The sequence below is a fragment of the Mytilus edulis genome, chromosome 10 (assembly GCF_963676685.1).
Source record: "Mytilus edulis chromosome 10, xbMytEdul2.2, whole genome shotgun sequence".
In the NCBI taxonomy this organism is placed as follows: Eukaryota; Metazoa; Mollusca; class Bivalvia; order Mytilida; family Mytilidae; genus Mytilus; species Mytilus edulis.
The window spans coordinates 50,088,596-50,112,723 of record NC_092353.1 but is presented as its reverse complement, the minus strand read 5'-3'; the positions used below and the strand labels follow the sequence as shown (position 1 = coordinate 50,112,723).

At 31.3% G+C, this 24,128-nt stretch overlaps 1 protein-coding gene across 2 annotated transcripts in view; it reads left to right on the top strand.

Moving 5' to 3' along the window:
• The window catches only part of LOC139491426 (sialomucin core protein 24-like), a 66,897-nt gene that overhangs the window by 20,071 nt on the left and 22,698 nt on the right, over nt 1-24,128 (top strand). For both annotated transcript variants that reach the window (XM_071279117.1, XM_071279118.1), the window contains exons 4-10: nt 2,103-2,210; nt 4,270-4,330; nt 12,039-12,161; nt 13,288-13,359; nt 20,611-20,637; nt 21,588-21,695; nt 23,547-23,594. In XM_071279117.1, the coding sequence (XP_071135218.1) occupies nt 4,279-4,330; nt 12,039-12,161; nt 13,288-13,359; nt 20,611-20,637; nt 21,588-21,695; nt 23,547-23,594 (430 nt within the window). In that variant the 5' untranslated portion in view covers nt 2,103-2,210; nt 4,270-4,278. The remainder of the gene's footprint in view (nt 1-2,102; nt 2,211-4,269; nt 4,331-12,038; nt 12,162-13,287; nt 13,360-20,610; nt 20,638-21,587; nt 21,696-23,546; nt 23,595-24,128) is intronic.

Below are 24,128 nucleotides of genomic sequence, written 5' to 3'. Positions count from 1 at the left end.
GGATTTTTGTGACAAAAATGTCGGTTATTGATTTGGGGATGTACGGCGGGCGGCCGGGCAGGAGGGCGGTCAGGCTGTCGGGCGGGCGGGTGGCAATCAAATGTTGTCCGTGCATTAACTCATGAACCATTCAACCAAAGCTTGTAAAATTTTAATATGTTATTACTGACAACTATACGAAGGTCAAGTTAAATAATGGCGATTTTGACTTTTACCGTTCAGGAGTTATGGTTCTTGAAAGATTGAAAAATGGAGTTTCCAGTCGTGTCCGTGCATTTACGCATGAACTGTCCTACCAAAGCTTCCCAAATTTTAATATGTTGTTACTGATGACAGAATGGAGGTCAAGTTCAATAATGACAATTTTGACTTTTACCGTTCAGGAGTTATGGTTCTTGAAAGATTGAAAAATGGAGTTTCCAGTCGTGTCCTCGCATTTTCTCATGAACCATTCAACCAAAGCTTTTGAAATTTTAATATGTTGTTACTGGTGACAAAATAGAGGTCAAGTTCAATAATGACGATTTTGACTTTTACTGTTCAGGAATTATGGTTCTTGAAAGATCGTAAAATGGCGTTTCCATTCACGTTGTTGCATTTACTCATGAACCATTCAATCTAAGCTTTTCAAATTTTAATATGTTGATACTGATGACAAAATGGAGGTCAAATTTGATATTGATGATTTTCACTTTCACCATTCATCAGTAATGGTTCTTGTGATATTGCCAGGACACAAATAAATGTTAATAAATCCGGTTTGCTGTCGTTGTGACAGCCTCTTGTTCTCCTTTGGTTATATTTGAGCACCTCTTTATTCTCTGGTCTTTATTTTTTTTGGTAATTTTTTCTCTATTCTTTAATTATATTTTGTGCCCACTATTCTCTACTTTTAAAACCCCCATCCACACCATCAGTCTCAAGGTTATTCAATGTGAAAAAATACAATATAATGGAACTAAAAGAAAGGATGAAATATAGAAAGAAAAAAAAAGGTTGAAATATAGAAACAAAAAAAAAGGATGAAATATAAAAACAAAAAAAAGGTTGAAACATTAGAAAAAAAAAAGGATGACATATACTATATTTAACAATGGTCAAATTCTGTGGATCATTTATTTTTGTAGGTAATAATTCGTGGATTTAAACAAAAAAAAAATCCTGGATATTTAACTTTATTGGTGTTGCAAAAATTTTCAGACAAGATTATAGAAAATTTGTACTTCATTGAACCTTAAAAATCGTGGAAAAAACTGTTTCCACAAAAACTCCAAAACTGGTATCCCATGATAGAAGTGAATCTACAGTATAATAGTATGTCAACTCTAAACTATAGGAAATTAAGATAATGTGTGAAAAGAATATACACAATATACATACTTTTGTTGCAAAATATAAAATCTATTTGTACGAGGTTTATAAACAGAACCAAAAGTGAGGCTTGCTGGCTACTGTTTACAAATACACTTTATATTCCAGACAATGTATATATGTATAATGTTTTTATCCTGCAATTTACACCTGGTAATTGAGCTTAAGTTGCTTAAATTCAAAAAAGGCCTGTGATTTTTCAAGAAAGCAAAATTTTGAAATGCAGTTGGCAAAGAGGACCTGAAAAATTATCTGTCACCCAGAAAGAAATATTCGCATTACCGCTTGCTCGATTTGGAAGCAGGTAACAGGAGACTTAGAAAAAAACATTACAGGAGACGTAGAAAAAAACATTACAAATTTCCATCGTTCATGTACTAGTTAGATTGATGGAGCATTATGCATGTATATTGTACATTGTTCTATCATATTTTTAAAAATTTAGACGACAATTTTAACCTTGAAGAGATTTTTAATTAGCGGGAGGATGTGTGTGCCTAAACTAAGTTGAAATAAAATAGCTATAAAACATAATTTGCACGTTACTTTTCCACCAAATTGCATAAAATACTATATAACAAGCTGCAAGCACAAACAACTTGTGAAATAAAATTTGGGAAGATGTGATTGGGTAAGATTTTAAACTAGTACACAATGTGTATAGCTAAAAGCTGATATAAAATATAGATATAAATTCAAATGAATTACTAATTTGTATCACTATTTTACAGTAGATACATGCAGCCTAGTTAAAACTGAAACAGACTGTTGTAACACCACTGCCAATGCTGGTTGTGCTTGGTTAGGAGCTTGTGGCAACAAAACAATGAAACTTAACGGTATGTGTCAATAAACTGCAGTGTTCGTCAACACCTTATGTAAAGCAAAATTATATCGGGGTGAAATTTGATCCGGAGGATAAAATGTAACAGTAGTTGTTGTTATTTTTTTATCCGGAGGAAAACATTTCCCTGGGATATTTTTTCTTTGCCGTGAAATTCTATCTGGGTAGTTAACTTATTGAATAGTTATTAGATAAGAACTTAACCTTTACAAATACTATGAAATAATAATAGTGTATTTGAATTAAAGCTAAATTGTTAAAAAAAAATGTATTATAATGGGAAATAATTTCACAAATTATCATTGAATACAATTCCTGAAATATTGAACAGATATATCATATTAAGGAGGAGTATTTGCGAAAAATACCATTCGAGAGAATGTTAAATTTCGCGAGCCGTAAGCGAGGGAAATTCATTCTCAAGACTGGTATTTTTCGCAAATACTCCTCAAGAAAATGCTAAATATCTGTTAAAATTACACCGAAAGTTAACTTTCAAAAACGCATTGATGATTGTGACGTTACAAGCGTCCAGCCAGATAGAGTATTTTTTGGCAAATACCACGGTAGAGAGGGTAAAAAAGACATAACCTTTTAGCATATACCCCGGCGGCATTAAAAAATGAACGATATTTATTTGATAACAGTAAATTGGTGAATATACACTGGCTATCAACCAATAAAAACCCAGGATTCTGACATAAGGTGTAATTATCAAGTAAATATCATTCTTTTAAAAAGAAAATTATTATGAAACATAAGAAAGAAAACCAGAAGTAATTTCAAAGATCATAATTGTGAAATAATATCATGCTTAAATAAGGTAGGTGAAATACAGGTAAAAGTGAGTTGTTTTCAGATCTCAGTACAAATATAAATTAAAAAGTAAAGGTAGAAATATAGTTGCATTACTACTGTTAACAGTAATGGAAGAATTTGAGTATGATGATATTTTTAACTATATAAATACATTTGAAATAGTTTTGTCTAGGGACAAAGATGAAGTTGTTGATTAAATGAAAATCCGATAAATCGTAGCATAACAATATATTGGAACAAAAGCAATTTCATCAGCTGGATAGTATTTATCTGTGAAATATTATCTGTCTTATTAAATCATGTTGTAAGTCATCTTTTTATATAAATGAATATATAAAAAATAAGATTCAAGGAAAAATTTCACTATGAATATATGATATCAATATCTTAAAATATAAATTGCTCATAATTACCTCCCTTTGATTTATAAATTATTCAAATTTGTTGTACCTTTGTGAAACATTTTATAATTATATTCAGGTATATATTGATTGGAGTAACTTACATAGTAGTTAATAGGACTCTATTTCACAAGGTTCTGTGAAATATGGTATAGCAAATATATACTGGTACATACTATCCCCATAACACAGATAGATTTTCAGTCCTCTGGAAAAAATCTACCTGTGAAATACCATGTCTGGAAAAAATTACTGTGACAAATTGTCCCCAGGATAAAATATCACAGAGGAAGAAATAAACCGTTACACTTACACCTTAGCAGTCAGAAAAAAACTCTTTAAAATTTTATTGCTTTAACTCTCTTTCTAGACAGCAATTTTAATACACTTGATTAAAATATTGCAACTATAAATGTTTACAACTTATATAAAGATATAGTGTTATTTTTATGGGAATAAATTATTGATAAGCTTAATCAAAAGACCTAGAACTAAATGTTTTTATTAACCTACTTCCTTTAAATATTGTTAAATATATAAGTATTTGATTGGTTCACACTAGCCATGTGACAGAGCTATAATAAGTATTTGATAGGATCAGACTACCCATGTGACAGAGCTATATAGGTATTTGATTGGTTTAAACTACCCATGTGACAGTACCTTTTTAACATGGAAATTCTGAGATTGTTAGATATGATGGGATCTCTATAAAAAGGGTTTGGTATATATGTATTATTATGCTTATTTTGGGCACTGTGATTTGCAAATGAAGTATTTGTTTTGTTTGTTTGTCAAATGTTATTACTAAACCATATTTGTATTATGTTTTAGCTTGCTACAATGCCACTGATTTACCAAAACGTTGTAATAATGAATCCACAGATTCATGTAAGTTTGATTTTAACTTCATTTTTAAGGTCAAAGGTAACAGACCTCAAATAAAAGCACTTCTTAGAGTTGACTTTATTAGTCAGAAAGATTTACTATATTAGCTATAGGGAGGTATTTAGGTAACTCTAAGAGGAAATCACAAGAATTGTTATGATGGAAGTTCTGTATGTTTTATTCTTGTATGATTTTAAAAATGAGCAAAAGATCTGGCAAGAAAGCCTTTAAACACAAAGAAAAGAAGCTTTGGCATGCTTCATGGAAGACCCCTCTGTTTTAAAAAAAAGAGTTGGGCACTGCCCTAAATATTAGTAGTTGTAGGTGCATTTTTAAAACAAATTCCACAACGAGCAAAGATATACATAGTATTAGATGCTGAGAATTTCTTCTGAATTTCATCTTTTAACTTGTGCTGCTCTTTTTTGTAAATCTCTAGGACTGAAAATATGCATAAACTATGAGTATTTCTGTATGACAATTTTGATAATAAAATTTGTGTGTGAATACAGCAGCTGATGAAGTGTTGAGAACGAGAGAACAAGAGAAAAAAGATTTACAGCAGCAGCATTGAGAATTCTCTTTTCTAAAAGTATCATACATTTCTTAACTGTTTGGAATAATAATGATAATCATAAACATGATAAAGGCTGTATGTATTCTTTTAATACTCTATATATGATTTGTAAAATGTATAGTTATAGTCTACGGTGACCTATAGTTGATAATTTCTGTGTAATTTGGTCTCTTGTGGAGAGTTGTCTCATTGGCAATCATACCAAATCTTCTTTTTAATATTTGCAGAAAATATTTAAATTTGTACTTTTATTTTTATTTTTCAGGTCGAACAAGTAAGTCTATACTATACATTACAATACAGCACAATGGGTTACAAAAGTAGTTGCTTGCCTTTCCTGAGCACCTGATATAATTCTCAGTTTTTAGGTAACGATTGCATGAAATGCAATGCAATCTAAACCTTATTGGACTGACATAATATCTAAATCTTCCAAGGATCATCACTACCTTTTTGATACATAAAATATAGTGCATTCCATACATCCTATTCATGAACATTTCCAGATATTGATCGATGTAATATATGTTCAGATATTCAAGGCACAAAATGATGTTACACTTGCCAAGAAATTTTTTTAACTTTTGCAAAGTGCAGGAATCTAACATCTGCTCTAAAATTATAAATGATGTCATTGTTAAAGTCATCTCAATTTAAAAATTGAAGTTATCCAACGCAATATTTAATTTTACTTTCCACTGTTAAATTGAAGCAATCTTTACTGTTCAGTGCTTACAAGCACATTGCTTGTTTTTGGTTCCATTTGCGTACTCTTTAGTTTTCTATGTTAGTGTTTTGTGGACTAGTTCATATTATTGTCATGGCGGTTTTTGGTTGTCTTAAGCTTTAAATGTCCCCTGTATATCTATTTAGCTCATCTTGTACAGAGGGCCAGTGAGCTTTTCCAATCAATTGCCGTCCGTTGTCAGTTGTTGTCCATTGTCTTTGTTAAATTTTACAAAAATCTACTCCTCTGAAACTATTTGGCTGATTTTAACCAAACTTTGCCACAATCTTTATGGTATCTTGTTTATATATGTATCCTTTTACCCATCTTGCCAACCAAGATGACTACCATGGCTAAAAATAGCAAATAGGGGTAGAACGTAAAGATTATCTTCTATCTTGAAAACACTGTAGATTTTTTGTCATGGGAAGGAGTTATTGCCTTTGAATGAATTTTTGTAACAATTTTTGGCATTTTTGCCTATAACTTATAACCATAAAAAATTGAGAGAACTTTAAATTAGTAAAAACAGTCAGCAAGACCACATCTTCAATTAAGGTTATAAAGGAGGAAATCATTCGGAGACTCCTGAATAGAATGTTTGTCCTTAAATGAGGATTTTTACCAATTTGCGTGTTTTGCATTATATCTTGTGATACATATATATCTGTATTTATACTTTTGTTTGGGATTTTTTTACTGCTTCCGGTCTTTGTACAATCTATATGATTAATTCTTGGTTTAGTAGAAATGTGCATGGGCCTAGTGATTAAACAAATTTTAAATAATTGTTACCTGGCATGATTGAAAAGTATATTGTAATGTTGATCTTATTTATTTTGTATTAGAATTTAAAGGTAAGGTATAGTTCACATTATATATTGTCTGTTATTGTTGATGAAAAAAAAAAACACATTTTCTTTCATAATTTTTTTTCACATGTTATGTGTTATGATTTAACCAAATTAATGCTGATGATGCTGCTTAATTAAGGTGGTACCTAACACTACAGGGAGATAACTCTGTAAAATCAGCTAAACGTTTTAATTACGTTGTGTTGTTAAGGGAATATTAAGCTTCTCAATGATCAAAATAAGTGTTCGTCAAACTGCTATATAACCAGTGTAATTTTTCTGATAAAACAGTTGGTTCAAATTTTTTGAAATTTTGATATTTTTGTAAAAGGGTCAAAGTAAATGCTTTGTAAAAATTTTAAGAAAATTAAACGAGCCAAATTAATTTTAGTTAAAGTATTGGGTACCACCTTAAGTCTGTTCCTTCATCCGTCTGCCTGTCGGTCCCTCTGAAGGTAAAATTTTGGTCAAAGTAGTTTTTGATGAAGTGGAAGTCCAATTAACTTGAAACTTTGTATACATGTTCCCTATGATATGATCTTTCTAATTTTAATGCTAAATTAAGAGTTTTGACCCCAATTTCATAGTCCAATGAACATAGAAAATGATAGTGCGAGTGGGGCATTGATGTGCCATAAACATATTCTTGTTTGAGATTTAGAATTAACTAACAACATAATTTTATGATGTTGTCTGCCTTTTCTTCTGTTACTCTAATACACATGGTTATTGTATTAATCTCAAAACCTCAAAACACTAATTATACCCCACGCAACGGGTTGCGGACGGTATAATGTTTTTGACCCGTCCGTCCGTCCTTCAGTCCGTCCGTCAGTCCTGTTTCTTGTTATCGCAACTCCTCTCAAGCCACACAACAGAATTTCACGAAACCTTTTCAGATAATAAGGACATACTATGTAGTTGTGCATATCGACAGGAAATTGCGATTCAATTTTTTTTTCTAGGAGTTACGCCCCTTTGAACTTATTTACTTTAATGTACTACTGCAACAGTTTGTCATCGCAACTCCTCTCAAACCACACAACAGAATTTCACGAAACCTTTTCAGATAATAAGGACATACTATGTAGTTGTATATATCGACGGGAAATTGCGATTCAATTTTTTTTCTAGGAGTTACGCCCCTTTGAACTTATTTGCCTCATTTTACTGTTGACTCCTTTCGCTTGGAATTTATGTACTACTGCAACAGTTTGTCATCGCAACTCCTCTCAAACCACACAACAGAATTTCATGAAACCTTTTCAGATAATAAGGACATACTATGTTGTTGTGCATATCGACTGGAAATTGCGATTCAATTTTTTTTCTATGAGTTACGCCCCTTTGAACTTATTTGCTTTAATGTACTACTGCAACAGTTTGTCATCGTAACTCCTCTGAATCCACACAACAGAATTTCACAAAACCTTTTTAGATAATAAGGACATAATATGTAGATGTGCATATCGACAGGAAATTACGATTCAATTTTTTTGTAGGAGTTGTGCCCCTTTGAACTTATTTGCCTTAATGTACTACTGCAATAGTTTGTCATCGCAACTCCTCTGAAACCGCACAACAGAATTTCATGAAACTTTGTAGGTAATAAGGACATACTACGTAGATGTGCATATCAACAGGAAATTACGATTCAATTTCTTTTCCAGGAGTTACGCCCCTTTGAACTTATTTGCTTTAATGTACTACTGCAACAGTTCGTCATCACAACTTCTTTGAAACCATATAACAGAATTTCATGAAACTTTGTAGATAATAAGGACATACTATGTAGATGTGCATCTTGACGGGAAATTATGATTCAATTTTTTTCTAGGAGTTATGCTTCTTTGAACTTATTTGCTTCAATGAACTTCTGCAACAGTTTGTCATTGCAACTCCTCTGAAACCACACAACAGAATTTCATGAAACTTTGTAGATAATAAGGACATACTATGTAGATGTGCATTTTGACAGAAAATTATGATTTTAATTTTTTTTTCTAATACAATTTTCTTTTCTTACACTTATTTCATTTCTCCAATGACAATGTGGGGACGGGGGGTATGTGAGCGCGCTCACTAAGGTTCTTTAATTTGTAGAGGCTGAAATACAGATTTATCTGTATGTATGGTAACCGTAAAACCAAGGTGATCTAACAATTGTACCATGTCAATTATATTTCTTTGACATCCATATATGATTTTGGTCACAAGTAAACTATCCTCAATATATGGTGTTGCAATGTCCTTTACATCACAATTTGGACAAAAATTACTTTAAAAATTTTGTGAAAATTCTAGGTAATGTTTTTTAACTATTTGGCAAACAAACTATCTTGTGGATAGTCTTCTTTTTGTGTAAGCATATATTCATACAAAACATAATTCCGATAAAATCGTATCTTTTTCATTAAATAAACAATTAAAGGTCACTTTATGGCCTAATAACAAAATGATAAATATACCCAATACTACATGTTAAAATGCCATATTTTGATTGGTTTATACGAGGGAGACATTTAACTCTATCCATGAATAACATTCTATTAATTTTCAAAGAGACACTTTATCATTTATGTGCTTTTTAGGTAAAGATATGCATGAAATGCAATCTAAACCTTATGGGACTGACTTGATAACAAAATCTTCCAAGGCTTATCACTACCTTTTTGATACTCAAAATATAGTGCATTCATCATAATGTTCTATTCATCCCATCCATGAACATTTATCGCTGTAAAAAATTCTCAGATATTCAAGGCACAACATGATGTTACACTTGCTAAGAAAATTACATTCTGTAACTTTTGCAAGGTGCAGGAATCTAATATGGGGACAAAGTCCCCTATTACAGTAGAAAATTCAATAAAAAAAAAAAAAAAAAAAAAAATTGGGGAAAATTTCCCGAATTTTTCATTGTACTAATGAACTCAAAATTGTTCAATTTTTTTTTGTCGTGTTTTTTAATTTCCGGATCTGCGCAGAACACATAACTCTACTTCCTTCTTCCCGTCCTGTTGTCGTGAGACTTTGATTAGTCTAGTAAACTATAGGAACTCAAGGAACACAATACCAATATTTCATTTTTAATCATTCTTTGTCTTTGGTATGAATAAACGTTAGGCCTACCTGATGCATTGCGTTTATTTGTTTACATTGAACATGACGTCATAACTTGAATAACGTCACAAGTAAAATCCCTAACAACAGAACCAAAATCGGAAACGTTACGGTATTTCCGTATCTTTTTTTTAACAAATATTTAAAATACAAAAAAAATAATTTAAACAAACTTCATCCCCATTCACAGGTAATGCCTGCCTCATATTATCTGTTCTAAAAATAGAATGTTGTCATTGTTAAAATCATCTTTGAAAAACTTGGAGTTATCTTCCTTTGTCTAGAATTGCTGTAAAATCAACTACAACCAATGCAAAAATTAATTTAACTTCCCACTGATATATTGAAGCAATCTTTACCGTTGATTGCTTACAAGCACTTTGATTAAATTAGTAGTAATATGAGGCAGGCATTACCTGTGAAAGGGACGAAGTCTGTATGATTTGTTTTTAAATCAAACATATCTTAATTTCAAAACAGAAATACTGTAACGCTTCTTTTTGATTTTGGTTCTGTTGTAAGGGATTTTAGTTGTGACATTATTTAAGTTATGACGTCATATGCAATGTAAACAAAGAAATGCATATCAAGGAATTCTTAAAGGGGCACTGGCTACAAGATATATAAAAAATCTAAAGTTTGATTTTTTTCTGTTCAATCAATAATGAAAGTGAAATATTGAAATAACAATTCGCTTTTTGCAGCCAAAAAGGTTCAATTTTGTCAAATTACGCTAAGAAACATTGATAATTAGTTATTCACTTGCAAGTGAATGAGTCGACCTCTTTAAATTCGTATTAATGTGAACTTCAATTTAAACCCTAGCTAGAGATTGACAACGCATGCATGTTATGTGTACTGGTTATTTAAAGAAAAAAGAATGTCAACAATGAAAGTGAAACTGCAGCAAATCATTTGAATACTAATGCGATGCACATAAAATCATTCTTATACGGTTAAAAACAGTGAGAAACATCTATTTTTATGCCCCACCTACGATAGTAGAGGGGCATTATGTTTTCTGGTCTGTGGCTCCGTTCGTTCGTCCGTCTGTCTGTGCGTCCGTTCAGGTTAAAGTTTTTGGTTAAGGTAGTTTTTGATGAAGCTGAAGTCCAATCAACTTGAAACTTAGTACACTTGTTGCTTATGATATGATCTTTCTAATTTTAAAGCCAAATTAGACTTTTGACCCCAATTTCACGGTCCACTGAACATAGAAAATGAAAGTTGGAGTTTCAGGTTAAAGTTTTTGGTCAAGGTAGTTTTTGATGAAGCTGAAGTCCAATCGACCCCAATTTCATGGTCCACTGAACATAGAAAATGAGAGTGGGAATTTCAGGTTAAAGTTTTTGGTCAAGGTAGTTTTTGATAAAATTGAAGTCCAATCAACTTGAAACTTAGTACATATGTTCCCTATAGTATAATCTTTCTTATTTTAATGCCAAATTAGATTATTACCCAATTTCACGGTCCATGGAGCATGGAAAAGGATAGTGCGAGTGGGGCATCCGTGTACTTTGGACACATTCTTGTTAATCTATAAAATAAAATCGAACAGACCTATAAAAATCCAATTGCACGTGTTGGTTTAATCTATTCATATCTTTATTTATGTTTACATCGCTTATATGGTCATCTGAGGTCAAATCAATAGTTAATTAGATGGTGTCTTATTCAGGACTAAAATACACACGAAAACAAACCTATATATTATCTACCCCATGCTCTGTAAACTGTTTATTTTAGACTTTTGATAGTTTGGATAAATGTTTTACATTGTTATAAATTAAATATGAGAATTTTAGTCAAATCGGTGACCATGAATTTGACAGCTAGTGCCCCTTTAAAAATGAAATTGATATTCCTTCCTATTGTATACTAGACTGATAAATATATATTTGACTCAAAGTTTCATGAAAAGAGACCTGAAAAGGAAATACATTGTAGATTTCTGCGCAGATGTGGGAATTCAAAACACGACACAAAAATTTTGAACGATTTTGAGTTCATTAGTACAATGAAAATTTTCCCAATTTTTTTTTTTTTTCATTGAATTTTCTACTGTTATTGGGGACTTTGTCCCCATAATATACATGATGTAATAGTTATTTAAAATTTAAAAGACAATAATATCAGAACAATCAGTATAATAATTTCAACAACACATACATAAGAAAGGAGTAGAGCAGATTGTAACCCCTCAAAACATTGTCAACCTTGGCTTTTCCTAAGCTGACAATTTTTTCTCTGGTTAACAATCTGCTCTATCACCCTCTCAGCTTTGGCTTTTCCGAACTTGGAAATGTTTTCTCAAGGGTAACAATCTGCTCTAGCACCCTAAGTTGACAATGTTTTCTAAGGGTAACATTCTGCTCTATCACCCTCTATATGTACATGTACTACTGCTGAGGAAAGTTAATTGTTTTCTTATCAGCATCAGGAACCTGTAAATCTTTCATCAAGAAGGAGGATTGCTGTAACGTCACCGTCACCAAGTCGTCAGATTGTATGTTCTATGAGTGTAAGAATAAGACAGATCCTACAAAGACTATCACCGGTATGTACATTATCTATTGTGTAGATGGTGTCAAAACTTGTTATTTTAAATTTTGAATAAATTTTTAACCTGACTTTGAAGTAAATATCAGTTATTGATTTTATTAAAGTAATCCAGAGATTTACTACCTTAAGGATTTTCTTTAACCCTATGATTGGTAACATTTTTTTTTACATTTAGTGTGAGGCTGATTTATTGAAAACTTTATATGGAAATCTTGGCAGCTAGAAGTTAGCAATTCAATTTTTGGACCCTTTTTATCACCATTAAAAACCTTGATAACACTTGTCTGATAATGCTATAGGAAGAGGACCCTGTTGATGTTGAAGTCAATATATCAAAGTTTAAAGTGGCAGCAGCCATTGAAATATTTAAAATTTGAGCAATATTAATGTTTTGGTTAAAGGTAAAGGTCACAGTGCCTATAAATAAACATGAATTTTGGGGAGAGGCAAGTCCTTTTGATCATACATAAGACTAATTACCAATGCCTGTGTGTAAATGCTCCTAGGAATGAAAAAAGAACCAAAGGATTTTGATATCTTTTAAACCATACATCCATTAGTAATGAAACATGGTTTGATTATGTCCCTTGGGAAGACTCCTATTGATTGGAGGTTGAAAGTCCAGGTCCTAAATACAATTGAAAATTCAAGATTGCAGTATCTTTAAATGGCGGGAAATTTTGAGGAATGGTTTGGTTTGGGGTAAATATCAGACATTTTGCATGGTGTAGGACCTTTGCAGTAAGTGATATGTAGCACAATACAACGATTATGTTTAGACACTTGCAAATAGGGTTTTAATTTATTTTATCTTTAGTATTGATTATTTACAGTTTTAAAAAATACTAATGTCAATTTTTAAGCCAAAGCAGACCAAATGCATCTCTTTTACAGGTTGCATTTATTTGTTTTTAATATAACACTGGATGATTTTGAATCAGTACATAGTTGTTTAAATGTGATTTAAAATCTTTAAAATACTTTTTTATTAATTGTAGTTTATTAAATTGAGAATTTTAAGTGTTGGAGGAAACCTTGGGAACCCCCTATAAACTGGGAATGTTGACAGGTCTTATAATAAGTGAAAAGCTTATAATTATTGTTTTATTTTATAAATTCAGGTTGTTACAATGTATCAGACTCAGCTGAAATAAATAAAACATGTGACCGGACGCAAACATTTGACCAAACTTGTAAGTATTAATTTGTACATATTCCCTCAGCAGTTATATATGTTTATAAAGCAATATTAATGTTTCCTTTAATACCAAAGACAAAATCTTCAGTAGCAGTTACTTAAAGCAGTTAAAATGCTGTGTTTAACAAGTAATTTAAATTGATTTTTATGAAATTTATATCGGGAGATGTCTTGGAAAAGTTTGAAACTTTTTGGGGATTTTTCAAAGAAGCTGTGTCACCTAGAAAAATAAATTGTATGGACACTTGTATTTCAAGCATCTCAATGTACGCAAAGGTTGATGTAATCAATTATAGACAACCATACCACCTTCAACAATAAGAAAAGACTATTTGGTATAGTTGACTATGAAAGATTCAGACAGGAAAGTTATGAAACAATTCAAATGAGAAAAGTTACAGCCTATTTTATAACAAACCAATTTACAAAACAAATATGACATTTCTTGTAGGAGTGTTATGAAATTAATATCAAAGGTTTACTGTAGATTTATTGATATTCTTTGGATACATTTTTTTCGTGCAATTCGTGGGTACATGGGAACCACATATTCAAATGTTCAACGAATTACAAATTTTACAAATTTTTTAAGGGAATGTAGGCAGACTTTGACAAAACAACCAAATTAAATATCTATGAATATGCAAGTTTTCTTCAATCCACGAAAATCGGTACCCACAAAAATAAAAGAATCCACAGTTTATCAGCAATATTTGAGAGGACTTTGAAAATGTTCCGATCAATTATTTTTACTTTTTTAATTAGTGATATTTGTTGTGGATATAGATTATATGGAAAATTGTATTGTAATAGTCTAGTCAAAATAGATGAAAAATGTGGCCAACCTCAAAAAAATTGCAACAGAATTTGTTTTTGTACTTTTCGATTCTGAAAGGCTTTCTTTGTAACATACTAAAAGTCTACCAAGATATCTGAGTGGGAAAATGGATTTTTTGGGTGAAAAATAGCAAAAATTGACAAAAATAGTGAAAAACTGGGAAAAGCTTGTTAAATATTCATTTTTGATGATAATGATTCCAAATCAAAAGTTTTACAACAGGTTATACACTGTTTATGAAATGAACTAATATTTTTTTGATTTTTTTTTTATAAACATGAAATTTTAGGTGAAAACATTCGATTTTTGTTGGAATTTGAGATTTACAAAGCATGAATTGATTACCAACAGGACAAGAAAAATATAAACATTGGTAATAGAGGTTCATTTGATATTTAAAAAAAGACCAAAACCTTTATTCTAATCATTCCAAAACTTTACAGCAGATTTTAATTAGGTAAATGTTGATTACGGGTAAAATATAGCAAAATCATAAAAAAATCGTTAAAAACTGGAAAAACACCAATTTGAAATTTAAACTGTTTTTAAATCACTCCAAAAAAAGAAAAATGCAAATATTAATAGAATAATCTTCAGATCAAACAAAATTTGTGGTAAAACAAATTTGAAAATAACTGATTTTGGGTGAAAAAAAGCTAAATTTGGCCCAAAATTGGGAAAAAATGGAAAAAACTGATAAAATTCTTGTTTGTTTTTTTTCAGAAATCAATTAAGGTATTAGTGAACATTAATTTATATTGTTTCTATGAAAAAGTGCAATGTTAAATATATACTATTTTAACCAACAAGAGATGTTAAGGGAAAATCAAAGATTTGTTGACCATGCATAATGAGAGAGGTAAAAAGTCTCATTGACGAAAACGGATGATTAAAAAGTATATGACAAGATACATGGAAACATTTTTTTTAAAGATCATTCCATTGTTTAATGTATACAACACATATCTTTTCATCAGTAAAGTCATATTCAGCAATGGGAACAGAATTAGAACAACTCAAACCATAACATTCACCGCATCCTACCGAACATTTCTAAAGACCATTTTTGCTAAAGACACATCATTTGGTGTTGCAGTTTTGCTAACAGTTGCATCTTATAATGGTAAAACTTTTATCAGGTGCAGGAGGAAGTTCCGTCAAAATTGGACAAAGTTTTACCACGTGAAATTTCCTAACCATAGTCTACATGGCCTGTAGGATCTATGTAAAATTGTCAACTTCTTCTTACATCCGTTTTTGGCACCGATAATACATTTGAAGACTATAAAATTGCCCTGAATCGGATGCTTCTTCACCTGCTTTAATAAAGCATTATTCATTAAATCTTGACATGCATTTTCAGATATTCTTGGTTAAGTGTTTTTAATACATGTCTTTTGCCTATTCCAAAAAGCCTAGATGATGATTTACAACCTGTTATAGAATGCAAAAAAAGCAACAAATTACAAACATCCTCCCCAAGAAATCCTTTAGACTATTCTATATTCCATATTTTCTTTTTTTTGTTGATTGTCATTTATTCAGATTTAAAAATAAACCTGTTTGGACTGCTGATTTACATGATAAATAAGTAACACTAATAGATCTGTATCTTCACCATTTTCTATGACTACTAAAGACAAAGCATAATTCAAAGCTGTTTGCACAATAAGAAGAAGATCTACATCATCAGTCACAATCTTACATCTAATGTCAAGGGTCCGGAAACGGTCACATATGCCAGACATGACCGATTCGGAAACTCAAAAGTCCTAAATCATTTATTGGGATTTAGGTCAAATTTTATTTTTCAACAGAAATAATTTCGGTCATTTCGTTGAGATTGAGTTTCAAATCGCCATTTTAAACATATTTTTGTGTTGTTATCGATTTTATGTAATTAAACTGCCACTCCAGTAAAGTGTTATAATCCTGAGGGCCCTCCTAATAACTATATTAATGCCTCGGAGAGCTATTGGCTAATGATCGCTAATCTCTTTACCTGTGTTTTTAGTTCACACCTGGCTATAAATCACAAGCTCCGAACTAATATTATAAAGAAATTAAAATTCTATACCAACTGTCTTCATTATTTAATTACTTTTCAGCTAAGACAATTGTCAATAATGATTTAAAATTAAATTAAAACTTGATTGAATTTACGTAGAAAAAAGATTTTTTTCACTACTAACACAGGTGCTTTGTTTACTATAATACGCATGCCTGAAATTCTCTTCCGCAGATTTGACACTAAATCGTAAATTTAAAATGATTTCTTGCTAAATAAGGCAAGTGCAACTATTTTCATTAATATTCTTACACTATTAAAGGTAAAATATTAAAAAAACGATGTTTTCCTGTGAATTTGACAAACAAAACTAATCCCGGAAATAAGTCCGGAATTGTTCGTTTTAGTATTGTCGCATTACATCCGGTTTGAATTTCGACTTCAGAATCGAAAGAAACGTAAGCGATGACTGAGAAAATTACGATTTTGAGTCATTAAAATCATTTTATTCTTAAACTGTTGCCTTTCCTTAATTGCTTTTGATCGATTTTAGGAAAATGGTAGGATAAATCATGAAGTAAACGCGATGCAACAGTGAAACAAGTTCATTGATGCTACGAGTATAAGCATACTCATGCAGTAATGAGATTTTGACAATCTGTTTTTGAAAAGGGGCACCAACTTTTATGTTATATGAAAATGACCGAAATTAGGTGAAAAAATTTCCGAATCCTTGTCTAATGTTATTATCCTTAAGCTTGTCACAAAGCACGTTAATAAGAGCTTGATTGTTATGACTGTTTAATATGAAAAGTTCCGTTTAAGTTTTTCAAGTCATAGATGAGGTGAAATTGATGTTCGGGGACATGATGCCTTTTGTTCTACGCAAATGTGGTATATCTTTAATTGAAAGAAGTTCTTGATAACTGTCAAAAACAATAACAGGGTCTATATACTTTCTGATAACACGGTTGATATACATTTGTGTAATGTCTCCAAATTATCTACCATGTGTCCAAGGAAGTCGTTGCAATAGCAGAGTCTATTTACTTTCTGAATACACGATCGACATACATTTGTGTAATGTCTCCAAATGATATACCATGTGTCCAAGGAAGTCGTTGCAATAGTCATCCACCATCAAGGACCTACTGAAGACCCTCACCATCTATTTAATGTATGCAATCACTTGTCTTCCACATACAAATATCACATGAGCTAAGTTTGACTTGCATGCCTCTCGAGGTAGTCAGTTGTAGTAATCAAAAATAGAAGAAGGAACGCTGGACAATTCATACTGAAATAACTGGGATGTGTTTTCATGAGAGACCATCTGCTGATAAGGTCAGGCGTTGGAACATTAATTGAGGATTTATATCCGTTTTTAGAAATTCTGAATCTCACTTTGACTTAACTTTGGCTGCCAATGTTGTTGATTGGTTTGACTTCTTGAAGCTTTAACTCTATTTTTTTCACATTTCATCGATTCTAACGTTTTATTTCAAAAACTTTCTGCTTTTTCGACGTTAACATCAGGCTCTACCTTAACACCTGTTTCAATATTTCTAAGTGAAACTCCATTAGTAAAATGATTTCTTTCACTAAGGTACTCAAGAATTGCAAGAGAGTCTACCCTGTCTCGTCCTTTCCTTGCACTGCTAGCTTCTTTGTGCTGATCACTAGTGCAGTATGCAACACCAGTGATATCTTGCATGGCACTGTTTTAGTCTGCACAAGCTGGCATAGAAAGTATTCATTGTGCTTGTTGGAATTCACCCATTCCTCTGCTCCTGGTTAGACCCCCAGAAGATTTTACAAATCTCATCAAGATCTGTTCTATAGTCAGATCTAAAGAAAGACCACTCCATAAACGGTCTGTTCTCCTAAGTATGTAGTATTTATGAAGAAAAAAATATATTATCAATTACTAAAAAGGAACTTTTCATGTCAAACAGTCATAACAAACAAAGCTTTTATTAAAGTGCTTTGTGACAAGTTAAAGGATAATAATATTAGATGTAAGAATGTAACTGATGATGTAGATCTTCTTCTTATTGTGCAAACAGCTTTGAATTATGCTTTGTCTTTAGTAGTCATATTAAATGGTGAAGATACAGATCTATAAGGGTTACTTATTTATCATGTTAATCAGCAGTCCAAACGGTTTTTTTTTTAAATCTGAATAAATGGTGATGAACAACAAAAAAAGAAAATATGGAATATAGAACATGTAGAACAGTCTAAAGGATTTCTTGGGGAGGATGTTTGTAATTTGTTGCTTTTTTGCATTCTATAACAGGTTGTAAATCATCATCTAGGCTTTTTGGAATAGGCAAACACTTCCATCAAAAAAAAAACTTTACCAAAAATATCAAGATCAAGTTTTCATGAATAAGGCTTCATTAAAGCAGATATCATCAAAGCAGGAGAAGAAGCACGCACATGTTTAAATGGAGGACTTCCTCTGGAAGGACTTGAAATTCTTCTCTGGAGAAAATTCAAATCCATAGTGATTACTGGAAACACATTTGTTCAGATGAAAAGTTTACTACCAACATACATTGTGTAAGATTCAGGACAATTTCATAGTCTTCGAGTGTATTATCAGAAGAAGTTGACATAGATCCTACTGACCATGCAGACTATGGTTGGGAAATCAAACATGGAAAACTTTGTCCAATTTTAATGGAATTTCCACCTGCACTTGATAAGCTTCTTTACATTATTAGATGCAAACTGTGACAACAAACGAAGTGTCTGTTAAAAAGATGATTTCCTAAAAAATATGAATACATGTAGTAGTTTTTTCCAGTTTTTGACGATTTTTTGACAAATTTAGCTTTTTTCACCTACATTCAGTTATTTTACTATTTGTTTTTGCAATGAATTTTGTTTGATATAATTATAATTATATTAAGATTTCCATTTTTCTATTTTGGAGTGATTCAAAAACAATATAAACTCCAAACTGTTTTTTTCCAGTTTTTAGCGATTTTTGATTAATTTTGCTATATTTTACCCAAAATTATCATTTACCCAATAAGGAATTGCTGTAAAGTATTGCAATGATTAAAAAGTTTTTTGTCTTAATTGAAAAATCAAATGAACTTCTATTACCATTCTTTATATTTTTCCTTTCTGTTTTTGCAATGAATTCACGCTATGTGAATCTCAAATTCCAACAAAAATCGGATGTTTTCACCTTAAATTTCATTTTTATAATTAAAAACTATTTTTTTTATTATTTCATTTCATAAACACTGTATACACTGTTGTAAAACTTTTGATTTGAAATGATTATCATCAAAAATGAATGTTTAACAAGCTTTTCCCAGTTTTTCGCTATTTTTGACAAATTTTGCTATTTTTCACCCAAAAAAAATCCATGTTCCCACTCAGATATCTTGGTAGACTTTTGGTATGATACAAAGAAAGCCATTTGGAATCGAAAAGTACAAAAACAAATTCTGTTGCAATTTTTTTTTAGGTCAAATGCTATTTTGACTAGACTATAAGCACTCTTAAGCCCACTTTCTATGTAGGATTGCTATGAAACTTTTTTATGCCCCATTTATGGGCATTATGTTTTGTGGTCTGTGCCTCTGTTCGTCCGTCGGTTTGTTTGTCCATCAATTCCTTCTTCGTCTGTCCTGCTTCTGGTTAAAGTTTTTGGTCGAGGGAGTTTTTGATGAAGTTGAAGTCCAATCAACTTGACACTTAGTACACATGTTCCTTATGATATAATCTTTCCAATTTTAATGCCAAATTAGAATTTTTACTCCATTTTCACAGTCCTCTAAACTTAGAAAATGATAATGCGGATGGGGCATCCATGTACTAGGGACACATTCTTTTTTACAGGTGTTTTGCCTTTTGGAATTTGAAAATTTTATGGAAAATGTTATTGCTATTTCTAAAGCAATCTTTTGTATTTATTTCTTGTAAAATATATTAACTCTTTCCATGTTGGGACAGTAATATAACTCTTACCCAAAAGGATAATATTTGCCTCCAATGGTTCTCCATACTTTTAAGAGGTCCACCTTATTACATTAATAAGATGCATGTTTCCTCAACTTCAGGTTTAAGGCACAGTTTGAGCTCAAGTACGATCTTTGAAAATTGAAATCGAAAAGAATTTAGTATGGCAATGTGTTTATTGGAAGAATACTCCCCATTCAGTGTATCCAACACTCTGTCTGACTGACAAAATGTCAGACAAAAAATCATTTGGACAGACAGAGACTTTAAGATATTTTGGTTTAACATATAGTAGAAAAGTCCAAATTTCTCTTTCGGTCAGACAAACCCTAAAACAGTTTGGCACAGACTGCCCATTATATATATGGTAAAAATTTAATGATAACAAATATTTAAGGAGATTTTATATTTATTGCTAGGTGATGCAACACCAGTTGTACCTACAGGTAAGTAATGTGGTAGAAACAATTACAAGGGAGGTAATCAAAAATATTTACAAGGAAAGTAATCATAAACATATACAAGGGAGGTAATAGACTATTTTCATATTACAGACTTTTGACTCTTGATTGTATTATATTTTGTCAGGTTACCTACAACATCCTGGTACTGGATCTATTGAAAGGGTCATAATAAGTATAATCAAACATTTAATCAGTGCAATTTGAGGGGAAATTCAACTATTTTCCAATGAGTTTGTCTTGTAAAGAAAATATGAAGCAGTATATTTTCCCCTAGAATTGTACAGATTAAAAGCTTGATGTTACTTCTCTATGTTGCTCTAACTTGACTTGGTACCAGGATGTCCTAGAAAACCTGTTGAAATAATATAAATTTTGGAAAATAGTCTATTGTTAACATTTACAAGGGAGGTAATCATAAACATATACAAGAGTGGTAATGAGTAGTTTAAATACAGCAGGTTTCAGTAAACCATAAGTTTTTATGGGTGCAGCTATTTTATGAAGATTACATGGTATTCAGAAGAGTATGACTTCAACATGCTCATGACATGATATATATAACATGTATAAAAAAGAAAATTTGGTATGATTTCCTATGAGACAACTCTTCACAAGAGATTATAGTTTACCTTACAGCTTTCAACAATGAGCAACCACAATGCATAGTCAGCTTTTAATGGCCCTGAAATTACAAATCTAAAACATTTCAAACAAGAAAAATAATGGCCTAAATAATATACAAAAAAACAAATATGTAGCCCCACAAATGACTTTTCTGTATTTATCAGTAACATTTATTAAATTTTGGAAGGCTTGGATACACTTAATAATTTTATAACTCCAGTAGCTAATAAACTGGGTCTTATTATACCTACCTTGCACAACAAACAATATGGACTTTAATTTAAAAGAAATAAACCTTCTAATTTCAGTGTCCTGCAGAAACTTCACAAAAAATGTGACGGAATGCTGTAAACATGGAAGTGACCTTGGATGTGTGTTTGTTAAGTGTACTGGAAAAGACAAGGCACCATTCGATGGTAGAATCATTTATTAATTAGTTAGGGCCTCTTGGGTAGTCGAGAGGCTAAATATTATTAAAAAAAATGTATTATATCAAATAATGAAAAAGTAGAAGAGGATTCTAAAACATGAGAAAAAGGCATATTGCTATAAATGTTTTACTGTTTGGCCCAAAACTTAAGCTCACTGTAAATATATATGGTCCAGTTGATAAAAACTTAAACAGAGTGCAAATTATTTATGTTTCTTTATATCTAAGTTTTTTTCTAAATTATATGTTTTAAAAAAGTATAAAAATCACATAACCATGCCCCTTCCATGTCAAGTTTTATATTTTTGTATGCTCATTATGCAAGTAGGGGTATCACCATGGGACACATTCTCCATACCTATTTGATTTGTTAAGCAAATTTTATCCCTTATTCTTTCCATGAAAACTTTAAATTCAACCTTTAAATGTGTTGTTTGTCCAGCAGAATTAATTGGTAAATGCAAAGTGAAATTCTTTATTTATCTTGTTTTATCCTTCTACGCCTAAAACTTTTCCCAAATTCTGACTGGAACTAAGCAAAGCTAACAAAGTATCATGTCAACATATAATCATATTTATAACAGGGTGGACAAGACCATTTCTTTGCACGCTCAGGTTATCAATTGACTGGGTCAGATAATGTGAAGGTTCCCCTGTATTGCCAACTTGTCATATCGTACATGTTATAGACATTTATTCTGTGTGGTTGCCAATCACTCAAAACGCCTAAATCGAATAATAAAAAAAACTAGCAGAGGACTTAACTTTTGTTGTTGATTGAAATGTTGAATACTTAGTCATATCAAACGAGTGACTGGTAAAAAATAACGTTTATCCAATTCTTAAACCAATGCATGTATATATCATAAACTTAGTCTTCTGTGCATGATTTTATCATTTCTTACGCAAAAATATTGTATAATTGTCAATTTTTTTTGTCTCTGTCTGTTATGATTTAACAAATATGGCAGCTAATTAATTGCTGTGTTTTGAAGCCGTAGTTTACCGATTGTCACCTTATAGTAAACAATAAACAAAGAAGCATGGATATTGAGCATGTGTATAACATGAACAATCAGATAATAGTTTATTTCAATGACAGATCCATGCGTATTGCGATCACCAGATTATAACGAGAAGGGTCACACTAAGGTCACCTGCATACGGAAAATATGTGGGCGAATTGCTTTTTTCGAAGCAAGCAATTAAAATAAAGTAAACTTCTAAATGTGGACAAATTAAAGAATTCTAGTCATAAAAAACATGTGCAATGATAAAAAAAAAAATATTTGTGGTTGCATATGACTTTAAACTTTCTTGTTTTCTTCTATTGCACAAACATAAGTATTGTAGCTTTTATGAAAATGATTCTATGTTGATATGTTACATTTAGTTGTACACACATGTATTTTTATGCCCCATTTTTATGCCCCATTTATGGGCATTATGTTTTCTGGTCTGTGCGTCCGTCCGTTCGTTCGTCCGTTCGTCCGTCTGTCCCATGTCAGGTTTAAGTTTTTGGTCGAGGTAGTTTTTGATGAAGTTGAAGTCCAATCAACTTGAAACTTAGTATATATGTTATGTATGATATGATCTTTCTAATTTTAATTCCAAATTAGAGATTTAACCCCATTTTCACGGTCCACTGAACATAGAAAATGATAGTGTGGATGGGGCATCCGTGTACTGGGGACACATTCTTGTTTAATGACATTTTCTGTTCACATTTCTTGATTTCCTAAAGAAAAAGCTAGTTTAGCTAGTATTTATATTTTATGTTTCTATCATGCAGCAAATTGAATAGTCTTCTTTCATTGGATAATTATATGTTTTACAGGATGCTACAACAAGACAGAAGTCACATGTGCTCCACTTGATGACCAATGTAAGTGTTTGTATTACTGAATATACTTTAGAATGAGAATTATATTAAAGATTTGAACTGATTTGGTCCTGTAAGATGCTCAAATTCACCCTTGAATATGAAAATCTTTCAAAAATGCCATAAAACATCACTTTTCAAATGGTTTTTGTCTTAAATGTAATTGGGCACATTCATGTTCAGTCTCAATATTAAGACTGAACACATGTGGGGCCACTTCCCTTTTAGACAAAAACTGTAAAAATTAGCATGATTGGTAAAATAGTGAAGATTTCAGTTATTTTTGTATAAATTAATGATGCTAATACCTGATGCATGTGCAATGCATCGTCTAAAACAGTCCATATTTATGTAACCAAAGTATTTTACTTTCCAATGAGTAGCGAAAACTTAAATTTTTAACAAATTTGAAAAAATGCTATTTTTTTGGTCCAAAAAAGGGGTCTTACTGGGCCTACTCCATTAAAGAAATTTTATTGAAAGCAAATTGTTTCAGTTGAGTAATATTGTTGATAATACATAACCAAGGTTAACAAA